Source organism: Triturus cristatus, chromosome 4_1 (assembly GCF_964204655.1).
Source record: "Triturus cristatus chromosome 4_1, aTriCri1.1, whole genome shotgun sequence".
NCBI classification, from domain to species: Eukaryota; Metazoa; Chordata; class Amphibia; order Caudata; family Salamandridae; genus Triturus; species Triturus cristatus.
In genome coordinates, this window is record NC_140585.1 from 1,348,316,931 (window position 1) to 1,348,329,490 (window position 12,560).

Here is a 12,560-nt window from a genome sequence, read left to right on the forward strand (position 1 = left end):
ATAGGGCAGAGTGCTGTATAATTAAAAGGTTGGACATGTACCTAAATTCATTTTTCACTACTGTGAGGCCTACCCAGGGCCGGCTTTAGTGCTGGTGGCGCTCTGTGCGACAATGTTTGTAGGTGCCCCCCCAATGACCACCTCCACCACGGATTCTCTCACTAGCACCCTTTAACAGTGACCAAGTCTCCATAACCACACTCTCTCAGATGCATTGAATTAGTTATATAGCGCCACTCATACCAGTGTAGTGTGTCCGAGCACTTTGCATCACACAGAGACAATCAGTCATACGTGTGTAAATCAGTTTATAGGAAATGTTACATAAGCCAAAGGACTAAAAGTGTAGGGGTCACATGTCATCCATACTGGTAGGCAGTATAGTTTACGAGTGCTTGGTGTGGAGAAGCACAAACTAAGAGTCGAAAAAGAAACAGCATAGTTGGGAGTTTTCTTTAATAATAAGAATCGATTTCTAGCCAAATTAACCCTTTTTGCAACATTAATCAATGTTTTAATAATGTATACTTTGCAGTGTGTATGCAGTTCTAGGATGCAAGTTAATAGCTCACTTTTCTATATTAGGACTTTAAGTTATAAATTGCAAATAACAAAAAGATGTCTCTTTTGAAAGCAGTAACCTGCTGATCTGTTTACATCATATGCATTCTGTAATCTACTTGGTACACGTTCTTTGCAGCAGGCATATTAACCCTCTGCACTAACTTCACCGCAGTCAAAAACTCAACTATTCAAAATGCTGATCTGTCTCCAGGAAGATAATTAATCACACAAGTTATCTTGACATTTATGTGAGGCCTGATAATTGCCGGCGGAAAGAAATGCTGCAGCAGGTGCTTCAAAAGCATAATCAACTTTCAAACACGGCGCCCACAGGAAGCCAGCACCCGGTGCGGTGGCACCGGTCGCACCGCCCTAAAGCCGGCCCTGGGCCTACCCATCCTATAGGATAACACTGGGGGATCCTTACTACATTTAATAGGCTGTGATTCATAATTGGGAGCAGGTAAATATTTCATGTTTGATACCTAAGAAATTGTAATGATAAATCCCTCTTTAATGGTAAAGTCGGGTTTTTCATTACACTTTTGAAAATTCCACTTTTAATATGTTGGACCTTTTCCTGCCTTTGGCCCTTTGTGCTTGAGGCCTGTCTTGGGTCACATGACTGGGTGTAACTGACAGCTAGACTTTGTGAATTCCTCCCAGACAGTCACATAATACAGTGATCAGATGTGCCTCAATGGGCCATCTAAATCTACTGGCAGGATGGAGGTCGAATGGAGCCGAGCACAACCCCATTTACCCCTGAATAGACTATGCTCTGCCACTGCAGCCTGATGGGGAGTCAGGAAATTCCATGCACTGCAACAAACTTTCCAGAAGATTCTCCCATCTACCAGAATAAGGGCACCAGGGTTATAAAAATAAGACTCTTCAGACCCACTCTGGCCCAGTGGAAGGACTCCGAGGACTGCCTGCTGTTGTGGCCTGCTGTGCACTCTGCCAGACTGTTGCTGTACCTGGAAGGACTGCTTCACTGCCTGGAGCCAGCCATGAACCCCCAGAGGCCAGCCCTGCTGTTGAGTCCTACTTCTTCATCTGCACCCAGGACTACCAGAAGAGGATCCAAGGACTAGTTTGCTGGTCTCCTGTTCAGAGCCACAGGGACATAAAAGGCTCCCACCATCCTAAACTGACACCTGATCCCAGCCTGAGTGAGTCTAAACCCCCAAGAGGTAACCCATCAGTCCTGAACCCCTTGTTGTGGTGCTAAAGGGGCCAAGATGGCCAATCTCCAAAACGGAGGACTTAGACCACCCTGCTCTCCTATCCACCCGAGGTGCATCGCCATTCAGATTGACTTTTCAGCTTCTCTCGCTACGTTCTTCTCCACTTCATTAAATCTGTTTCAGAGGTCCTTTGCCAAAGGGATATTCGGCCTCGTGAAATGTCTTCAACTACAGCCCCCTGCCTCGTCTCACTGGAGATTTTCGACTTCCATTTTAAAGACTAAGTCCGAACGTAGAAATATTCATCGCAGCTTTGACCCAAGGCTATCTGACAGCAAAGCTCACTCTCAGACACTGCCTGCAGCCTTGTCCCTCTTAATTTTACCTTCTCAGACACCTTTTCTCCAATTTTTTTCTAAGCCTCAAGGTATCCACTTCTTGTATTCAAACCATGCTCCATCACGGTCAGCCATATTTGTTTACTTTGTCTAAGTCTTGTGCGGCTAGATGTATGTCAAGTATCGTCTGACGGATCTTTTGGGGCTCTAGCCAAGACACATTCAGTTGTTTTTGTATGAAGGTTTAACATCTAATTCAATATTGTTTGGCATCATGGAGCCTTGAAATAGGTCCCAAAATATTTATTGCCCGGGCCCCAAAAATCCTTAAGATGACACTGACTGGGCTCCTTGGTCAGCTGGACTGTAGGAAGACATCTGTATGCAGGAAGACAACAGGCAAGATACTTGGACTTTCAGAAATATTTACAGCTTACTCAGCTTGAGCTACTGCACAACAAAACCAGCTGAAAGCTTCCTTAGAAACCAATCACCCTTATTATGTCAGTCGTCTCCAAAGTCCTACCATCAGGCAGGGGAGGAGGGAACAAAAACCATAGCCAAAATATTCAAAATACAAAAGTGTGTCCAGCTCACCAGTTTGACTTCTTAAGCAAAATGAAACCCAACCAAACTTCAACAGTGACTAACAGCAACCCACTCAATTTATAGAGCTGCATCTGTATCATGTTGGTGCCTTCCTATCTCTGGCAGTGACTCCAGGCCTTTTAGTCCCCCTAGAGCATACTGCCAGAAACTCTACAGCACAACACCACAGGAGGTGGTCATAATCCAATAGAAGCAAAGAAACAGAGCCAGAGACTGATATGCAGGAGTAGCGCTACTAATTTGACTAAAAGACTGGCCAGATGAAGAGCGGCAGCATCCTCCATGCACAACAAATCTCCTTCAGAAGTCTCCCAGGCACCCAGTATATAGCCAGTCTTAACGCCGTTAGAGGGTGAGTGAGCATCCCTTGGCCACTATGGTAATGCCGCCATCTTCCCATTCACCACCCCTCTGATACTGAGCTTATTGGTTGCAGTTCATATTTCTGCAGAATAGAATTATTCAAGAGCTCACGTGCCCTTTTGTTCAGTGCCATATAAACAGCACTAATATTTGCATTTTGTGTTGAAAAGCAAGGTGTGTCCTTGACAAACATGACAATACCGACTTGTATGCACCCACATAAACATTGTTCAACATGATCCCGTGCAACTGAGGGATTGTCTTCATTGTAAATTTGCTTGAGGGTTTTTTAGATGTCGTTTTTCTCTGGATGACTAAATTTGCCCAATAAACTCATAGTTGGCTCAACACCACTCCTGTGGCTCTTTGTTTACTCATGCATGGCATTGTAGTGTGTAAACAGTTCACTTCTTTTATATTTCATCAGTTGGTAAAGCACAAATTAATTGAAGGGAGATTGCTTTATACTGAGTCTGCTTCTTTCTCATTAGAGTCCTTAGCATTACCTTTCTTACCAGTACATTGTCTAGTCTTTAAACGATCATGGATTGGGGATAAGTACTGTGTCAAATACATTTTGAATTTATTGTCATAAGGGTCACTCTTAAGTAATCTAAACCGTTTATCAATGGTCTCTTCCAAATACAGATTTTGGTGGCAGAATGCTGGTGTGTTCAGCAAGAAGCAGCGCTTGGCTCTCAGTACCACCTCCCTTTCACGGATCATCTGTGACAACAGTGGTCTCACAGAAGTCCCAAGAGATGTCTTCATTGGCAGTGAATACCCACAGGGCTTTGTGAGCTGCAAGTCTTTAAATGAACTTGATCTGTCAGCTTGGGCAGAAACGACACCACCACCAAAAGGTAAGCGAGGCCTTATGAAAATAATTTCAGTAGTATATGATATTGCATATTAGTGGAAAAATGAGATCTGAGATCAATTATATAGCACAACAGTTGAATACCAAATGAAAGTTGACAGAATATATTGTTTAATGGTTTGAAAACCTGCGGGGAAAAATATTATATTAATAATATGAGAGGTTACAGCAGTACTGGACATAGTATTTAGAGATAGTTTGAGAGATAAGGAGAAGATATGAAATGGTGAGCTCTAATGAAGTGAAAGGAGAAAAAATAGATGAAACTGAAGCACTCGAGTGACTGCATGTGAGGAAAGTAGATACGAAACACAAGGAGAACTGGGTGTGAGAGACAGGTAAACACAATTACTATGCTTCATGTAGGAGATCTAGTCATTTTTGCACGTACACTCATTGAGCTTCAATGACAAATTAAAGCTTCATAAAAATATTGCAGAGAAAACAGAATGCATATTAATATTGTCAAAACAAAGGTGAACTTATTTGACAAACGTAATTTACCATTAAGTAGAAAACTGATGATCTAAATTTAGAGAGGGTTTATCTAATAAATATTTAGCGTTGTTTTGATCAATGATAGATTAACTACTAATGATCATGTGTAGTAGGTGTTCTCTAGGGTTCTGACTGTGATATTCAGCCTCTCTCCATTTAAACGTTTATATGGAGGTTATGCAGCAAATCCTTAGTGAAGACCTATCTTGCAGAAGTTGCGCCAGTTGCCACTTATGGCTTTCCGGGGCTCCCATTGGAGGAGCCTCCAGTTTTTAGGCCTGTCTTGACAGTGCACCTGTCGCCAGAAAAAAAGGGCTTCTTTAAGAAGCACTACCAGGAGAGGGACTTTCTTTGCTCACATGTTGATTTCCAGTGGTACCTGTTTTGATTGGCAGAAGTTGTGCACTTCTACAAAATAAGTGCCTGTCCTTCACGCAGCTATGTTATTTTGTTTATTTATCCAGCTGCCTGCCTGAACTTACAGGGACACACACAAGAACTTGTAATCCTATGAAAGAGTGATTTAGATAAATTGTGCTGTTTGTTTTTCTCTGACAGCAGCACAGATGGCAGGAGCTGGCAGCAGCACGGATGGCAGGAGGGTAGTCATTAACTTTAGACTTCAGAGTGCAGTTTTGGGTTTGAGAGCCCGGGGCTGTATTAATCTACATGGATTCATAAGTCTGGCTGACTGTGCAACTGTCGCCTGACCGTATGTGATCAACAACAAGAGCTTTCAGAGAGAGGTGCTTAGGCTCCATAATTTTGATTCCCTGACTATAGGATTTCATTGGGCTGAATTTGCGTGCTTCAACTAAAAAGTCTACTTGTTTTGCAGTTTTTGGCTTGTGGCAAAGTTTATACTCTGTACAGTTGGTTATGGTGGCAAGCCAGTGATCATGACAACAGGTTTGATCTGCTTATTATGAAACGCTATGATAAAGGCCCTCGGACTGACATATTTATTGTGCAAAGCCTGTGGTAATGTCATTAGGCATTTAGGGTTGGATTGTTATTACTCTATATTAAAGCCTAGTGATAGGTCAGGGGCGTAACTCAGACCCTCCAGCCCCACTCCTTAAGGGGCCCCATTCAGCCATAGGCCAATTAATATCTGTGAAATATGGTAAATAGCCTTTACAACAAGGTTTTTACCTCTTTGTACCTTTACCGCACATTTTTTGCATGCATATTTTTACCACGTGCATGCCTTTGCAACCCCCACAAATACATTGTTTTTATGTATAAAAACAATGCATGGTAATGGCATGCGTTATAACAGCATATTTGTGGTAAAAACATGCGTGGTAAAAAATGCATGGTAAAGGCATACGATGTATTTACCTGCGTTGTACCGTCGTACAACCGTGATTCAGTGGCCCCTCAACACGTTCTGCATGGGGGCCCCATCAGTTTGAGCTATGCCACTGAGACAGATATTTTTGTTAGATGTAGTCTTGCAGATTACCATAGTAGGCAATGGTTTTGGTGTTGGTCATTGAGTGTAACAAACCGTGTATATAGAAGGTTTGTTCAGTGGGAATCCTTGTTAGGCCATCTTAGAAGACATAGTATTTTGCTTAGCCAACTGTATTTTGTCTCCTTTTTTCTCTGCTGAGCCTGGGCAGCGCACATGCGCTCTGCAAGACCTGCTGCTTAACGTTGGTTCACTCCTGCATCGCTTTTCTTTGCTGACTCCTAAGACATTCACGCAGCCGAGACTTCTCTTCCAATCAAGGCTAAGGTGCATCAGCCAAGCACAGTCTCCTTACGGTTACTTTCTTTATCTGTTGTTTTGCAGAACCTTTTTTTTTTTAAAGGTTTCTTTACGCCTGTTGCTGCTTCCACTCTCCCATCACCCTCCAACACAGATGTATTGTTTCCCTTAATCAGACGGCATGCCGGTCGCTGCTTCTGTCAATGAACCAACACAAACACAGCGTTTCCCTTAATCAAATGGCGAATAAGCGCTTACTTTATATATAAACCATTATATATATATATATATATATATATATATATATATATATTCAGGCTACAGATGCGAAGCACTCACGGGACATTTTTAAAGTTGATTTAATGATGCAAATGCATTTCGGCGTCTCAGCCTTCCTCAGTGCATATCAACTGACAATTAAACATGATGTGTGTTTAAATACAATAGAAATTGATTTAATTGGAGAATTGCATATTCACAACAAGTGACGAAGGACTGGAACAGTTCAAGGTCCAGATGCCTTTTTCTTGGCTGCCATGTCTGTGTGTACTGAATTAGATGAAAACAGATCGTTTTAACTCAAAGGAGTCTCAGTCTTTCATAGACGATTTAAAAAAAGCAGAATACAGTTAAACTCACATGGTGCATGACTTAGCCAGCCCTTCGAGATTGGTCCGGTTGTGATGCCTCCAAAAATACGTGCCATGATGTTGTTCAAGTCCCTCGCCTGCCAGAAAGGAGAAAGATTTGGCATCCTGCAGGTTTCCGTATGAATTACTTCAGTCCTTCAATTAAATAATTGTCAGCAGCGCTGGTAGGATGCTGTGTCATTCTCTCTTTCGGCAGTGCTAGCAGTAATTGCATTCCGGCTCCCAGTCTCACCCTTGCTGCTGCACTCGGGGCGGGTGCTTTAAACCGCTATTCGTGGGGGTGAGGTCACGTAGATAAATTCAGGCTACAGATGCGAAGCACTCACGGGACATTTTTAAAGTTAATTTAATGATGCAAATGCATTTCGGCGTCTCAGCCTTCCTCAGTGCATATCAACTGACACTTAAACATGATGTGTGTTTAAATACAATAGAAATTGATTTCATTGGAGAATTACATATTCACAACAAGTGACGAAGGACTGGAACAGTTCAAGGTCCAGATGCCTTTTTCTTGGCTGCCATGTCTGTGTGTACTGAATTAGATGAAAACAGATCGTTTTAACTCAAAGGAGTCTCAGTCTTTCATAGACGATTTTAAAAAAGCACCCACGGTTCGCAGTTCGCGCCGTGCGCGCAGGGTGCGCGCACCTCGCGATTTTTAAAAAATAAAAAAGATTGTTTTTTCCTCCCTTGGGGGTCCTTCTGTGACCCCCTGACCAAGGCTAGGGGGTCAGGAACTGTCCACTCTGCCCCCTTTTCACGTTCTCCACCTTTTTTTTTCACCCCCTCAGACTGCGAGAGACAAAATGGCGGCCGACACTTCCTGGTTTCGACCGATTCGAATGTTTGCCGACATCCAACAACCAATCAGAATTGCAATCGCGCACGGCAGGGTGCGCGCCTAGTGCGCGCACGGTGCGCGCGTATAGATATTGATATGCTTTTAAATGCTATTTTCTCAGGAAATTCTGAACAGATTTACACCAGACCTGCAAAAGGCACTTCCTTGACCTTATGGCTACCTCTCTGCCAAATTTCACGTAATTCTGTTCAGCCGTTCGGGCTGTAGCTGTGTCTAAAGGTCCTATGGAAAATAACATGGGGAAAACGCGTTTTGGGACCCCCCTTTTTTCTCGGCCCCCGCTTGACGAATCACCCCGAGACTTTCAGGGTAGGAGCTGAGCGGAGCGCCCCATTAGTTTTGAAAATTTCGCGAGGATTCGTCAACCGGCGCCAAAGTTATTCAAAATTGAATTTTGAGATTTCCTATGGAAACTAGGTTGTAACTATAACTATCTACTGGTGACCGCCAGTAGATAATAAATATATATATATATATATATATATATATTCTGCTGCACCAACATAATTTAGCAGATGATCCTCACTATCTACTTTCTTTATAGGAAATCTAAGCACAAATAAGAATAGTTTGCATTCTGGGTATGTGCATCGTATAAAACTGCCTAACTATATATATTGTTTCCATAAAGGTGGCTTATTTCATATTTGTAAAGATGAGCATCATCAGCTGATTTTTAATTGATAACTTGTGTGAAAATATCCACTTATTTTACTCTTATGGACATATATCTTTACAAGATGGCCCCAGAGTTAAAGCTGGGGTTGGGCGGGACCAGGCCTCACCTGTCTGCTTTCTAGATCTATGATTTCCGTGTCGCTGACTTAACTTTTCTCCTACGTTCTCTTTACTGGCTGTGTCTTCTCTGGGCGTAGTATTTCTACATACCTTACGCCAATAGCCTGTACCTGGGGAGATAAGAGTGACCGTAGACAGCCGTACATTTCTTGTAATTGTAATTGCATTATATAGTGCTTACTACCCCTGACAAGGCGTCAAAGCACTTTTTCGGTGAGTAGCACGCTAATTCAGAACGCAAAAAGAATTAATGGTGAATTAGTATAGGGAAATATGAAATTAATTTGAGCGGTGCATATGTTAGTCTGTTATTTGGATTGAAAAGGATAGTGGAGGGATAAAAGAGGGAAGGGTTTACATTTATATAGCACTTTTTTACCCCTGATAAGGTGTTGAAGCGCTTTTCGGCGGGTAGCACGCTACTCCGGAACCCAAACAGGATTATTGGGGAATAAGTGTTGGGGAATATGAAATTAATTTGAGAGGTGGATATGTGAGTTTATTTGTATTGACAAAGGATAGTGGAGGAATAGAAGAGGGACAAGTTTGCATTTGTATAGCACTTTTTTACTCCGATGAGGTGTCGAAGCAATTTTCGGTGGGTACCATGCAAGTCAGGAACCCAAACACGGTTAGTGGAGAATTAATATAGGGTATTATGAAATTAATTTGAGCACTTGAGATGTTAGTCTGTTATTTGGATTGAAAAGGATAGTGGAGGGATAGAAGAGGGTAGGGTCTGGAAAGTGCTTTTTTAGCTCATAGCAGTAAGGAGGAGGTTTGGGATGAGTAAAGAGGAGATGGAGGGGGTGAAAGTCAGAGGGAAGAGTTTAGAAAGGCTTGTTTGGGAGATCTGAATAGTCAAAGAGATATGAGATGATGCAAGGAGGGGTAGAGGAGGTAATAGTCTAGAAAGGGTTATTTTGGGGATCACAGTAGTCAATTGGGGCTTTGGATGAGTGAGAGAGTGGAGGTAGAAGATATATTGAGAGAGGTATAGGTTGAGAAATAGGGTAGTGCAATGGAAAGAGTAGTAGAATGAGGTTTGAGACGAGTCAGAGAGTAGAGGTAGAGGATATATTGAGAGAGGTATAGGGTGGGAAATAGGGTAGTGCATTGGAGAGAGTAGTAGAATGAGGTTTGATAGGAGTCACAGTGGAGGTAGAGGTTATATTGAGAGAGATATAGGGTGAGATATAGAGTAGTGCATTGGAGATGCTGAATTAGAAGCAAAGGAATAAATATAAAGATACATAAGTACATTGAAGGTATATATGTATGAGGAAGGTAATATATGTAGATTTATTTTTTATTTAATAAACTCAGACTTTCACGTGTTGCTGTAATTAATGTATTTGTGTTTATACATGTTTTCGATCTGATTGCCTGGTATAGTAGTAGTGGTATAGTAGTGGTTCCTAGCAGGCACCATCTGCCAAATTACGATGCTGGCCTCAGCCAGCCTTCCATGGTAGAACTGCCAGGGAAAGGCTGGCGGGGATTGGTTTCGGGGGTCCGTTGCAGACCCCCCCCTTGTGTTGGGGGGAGGTGGTGGTGCACTAGGGGTGTACCTATGGTACCCTCCTGTATTTCCCTGCACTAAGTGGTAGGCACCGCATGGTGCCTGCCACATAGTGCAGAGAAATGCACGGCATGGCAATTTCACATTGCGGCAGGTGCTGCTGCCAGCAGCACACACCGCAATGTTAAAGTGCCTGAATGCGACCGCCATGGTGGCAGTTACATCCTAAAGTGGGGTGTAGAACCGCCGCCTTACAGGCGGGCTGTCCCAGGGACTGCTACGATGGAGGGCAGACTCGAGTCCACCTGCCATCGTAATCACCATCATAATTATTATATACTTTTATACAAATCAATACACATATGTAGGTATATATCTATAGTCTAAATAAATGCTTATATACAGAGGGATATGCTGTATATTTATGTTTGAGTATGGTGGATATGTGGGGAAGTCTCAACAAAAAAGTCCAGAGGTAAAGAAAACACAAACACGACACACAAACAAAGGGCTCGAAATGTCTGAGTGTAACTGAACTAAAGCCAAGCAAAACTAGCAAAGTCCTTTAAAAGAGGACATGATCCCATCACCCACCGTGGTGGCATGCTTCATCATATGGGATCTCCTCTCAACCAAACCTAGTTTGGCTGAGGAGCTACTACTCCCAGTGTGAAACTACGGGAGGAGCTCGCCGATGTTTTAATCTACGCTGATGGAAGATGATCTCCTAAAGATCGATGAAGCTGTCCTAAGTGAGGTGAATATAAGCAGTGCAGTGTAAAGCAAGTGAGTTAAAATTGACTACAGGAACACAAATGACTTTAATAATGATTATCCCTGTGTCAACGTTAAAAGCAAGGTAATAGCGCGGACTGGCACAATGACCAAACGCACTAACAAAACCAAAAGACGGTCTACATGTTTCAGCCTGTACAGATCAGAGCATTTAAGATCTAGGCTTTCATCAGGACCATTATAACACAAACTACTGCACCTACACCGAAGTGCACGAAGCTACAATTGGTGCTAGTACTTGGAAAAAGACAGGCCGATACACCAACCTTATACCGCAGGATCAGATATACTAGTCTAAAGTATCTTGTCAGTCACAGTGGTAAGTACCTGTGTAAATAAAACAAAACAATAAATACATGGCTCGGCAGTGTAAAACAAACAAACAAACCACAAGCCCAAGTGGACTCAGACTATCGGACAGTAATGCCTCAGTCTTACCCGTAATGAAATCGGGACTACGCCTGCCGCTCCTGGTAACAACTCAGGGCTTGAGACACCGCTCTGTGAAAACAATGAATAAAAACAGCGTATTGTGTAGCGAACACAAACCAACTTAACACATAACACACCACAAGAACGGTGGTTATTGGTGTTGAAGGAGGGTCTAATGGATGGAATATCCATCTCTTTTCAACCGTCAAATGTAAATTCATAATATTGTAAGGTGGATTCCAAGAGGCCAACACTTCCAGCCCTTCACAACCAAAGGTCTGGAAATCGATAGGTCATAACCTGTCGGTGCTGAGAACTACCTCAAACATAGTGTAGGACTTTTACGTCAAACAGACCCGCATCCCGTTACCCTCATACAGAGTAACGCGACCGTGGGTTGGCTGAAGAGTGATGTCAATGTAATGCAGGAACAGCCAACCGGCTAGCAAACTATATCACAGATGAAAACTTGCAACCGGAATAGATTAAATCATCCGGGCAATGCACAGAAAATGCAGGGAATGCACCATGTGGGGTGTGTTATTATTAATGCAGCAGGAGACCTCAGATCGTAATGCTCGTGTACCAAGTGCACCCGAGACATATTTAGACTGACAACCCCAGCAACACAAAATAAGTGACTATGTGGGGAAGAGCCAACTCTTGAGTAGTCTTCTGAAAATAAGGTAGTTATCCGTGGATCTTATTTTTGGGGGTAAAGAGTTCCATAGTTTAGCTGCTTGAACAGAGAAGGATGTGCCACCTATGTTTTTTTTTTTGTATGGAGGGATTTTGAGGCGAGCTGCCAATCTAGAGCAGAGGTTCCTTTGTGGAATGTAATTGGTGATTTTATTCCTGATGAAGAGCGGTCCTCTTCCATGAATCGTTTTGTGGATGATACAAAGCAGCTTGAATGTGGATCTTCTGGCAACCAGTACCCAATATAGGGCTTTCAAGGCAGGGGAGATGTGGTCTTTTGTATTCATCTGTAAAAGTAGTTTGGCAGCAGAGTTCTGAATCCTTTGTAGTCTTTTCATAGTTGTTAAAGATGATCCGCAGTAGAGGCGTAATCGAGTTTTGACAGAACAAGAGAGTGGACTTTGTGGGGAAATCCCAGGTGGGGGAAGATGCATCGCAGAGTTTCTATAGTAAGGAAGCTTGATCTTGCTAATCTGTCCACTTAGGCAGTCTTGGTAGCTTAGAGTCCATGGTAATTCTAAGGTTTCTTACTTGCTTTGATACTTTGAGTGGGGTTCCCAGATCTTCAGATCAGGCAGCGATTGGGTCATAATTTTTCCAATCGCCACATGTGAGTATTTCCATTTTGGAAGCATTCAAT

General features: G+C 42.7%; 1 protein-coding gene and 1 long non-coding RNA gene across 3 annotated transcripts in view; one reads left to right on the plus strand and one right to left on the minus strand.

Moving 5' to 3' along the window:
• LOC146856658 (uncharacterized) overlaps nt 1–6,929 on the minus strand; it is a 96,775-nt gene extending 89,846 nt beyond the window's left edge. The window contains exon 1 of the long non-coding RNA XR_014981544.1: nt 6,799–6,929. This is a non-coding gene — a long non-coding RNA (uncharacterized LOC146856658). The remainder of the gene's footprint in view (nt 1–6,798) is intronic.
• LOC146856657 (lactoperoxidase-like) overlaps nt 1–12,560 on the plus strand; it is a 1,363,087-nt gene that overhangs the window by 1,154,762 nt on the left and 195,765 nt on the right. For both annotated transcript variants that reach the window (XM_085654837.1, XM_085654836.1), the window contains exon 14: nt 3,713–3,927. In XM_085654837.1, the coding sequence (XP_085510963.1) occupies nt 3,713–3,927 (215 nt within the window). The remainder of the gene's footprint in view (nt 1–3,712; nt 3,928–12,560) is intronic.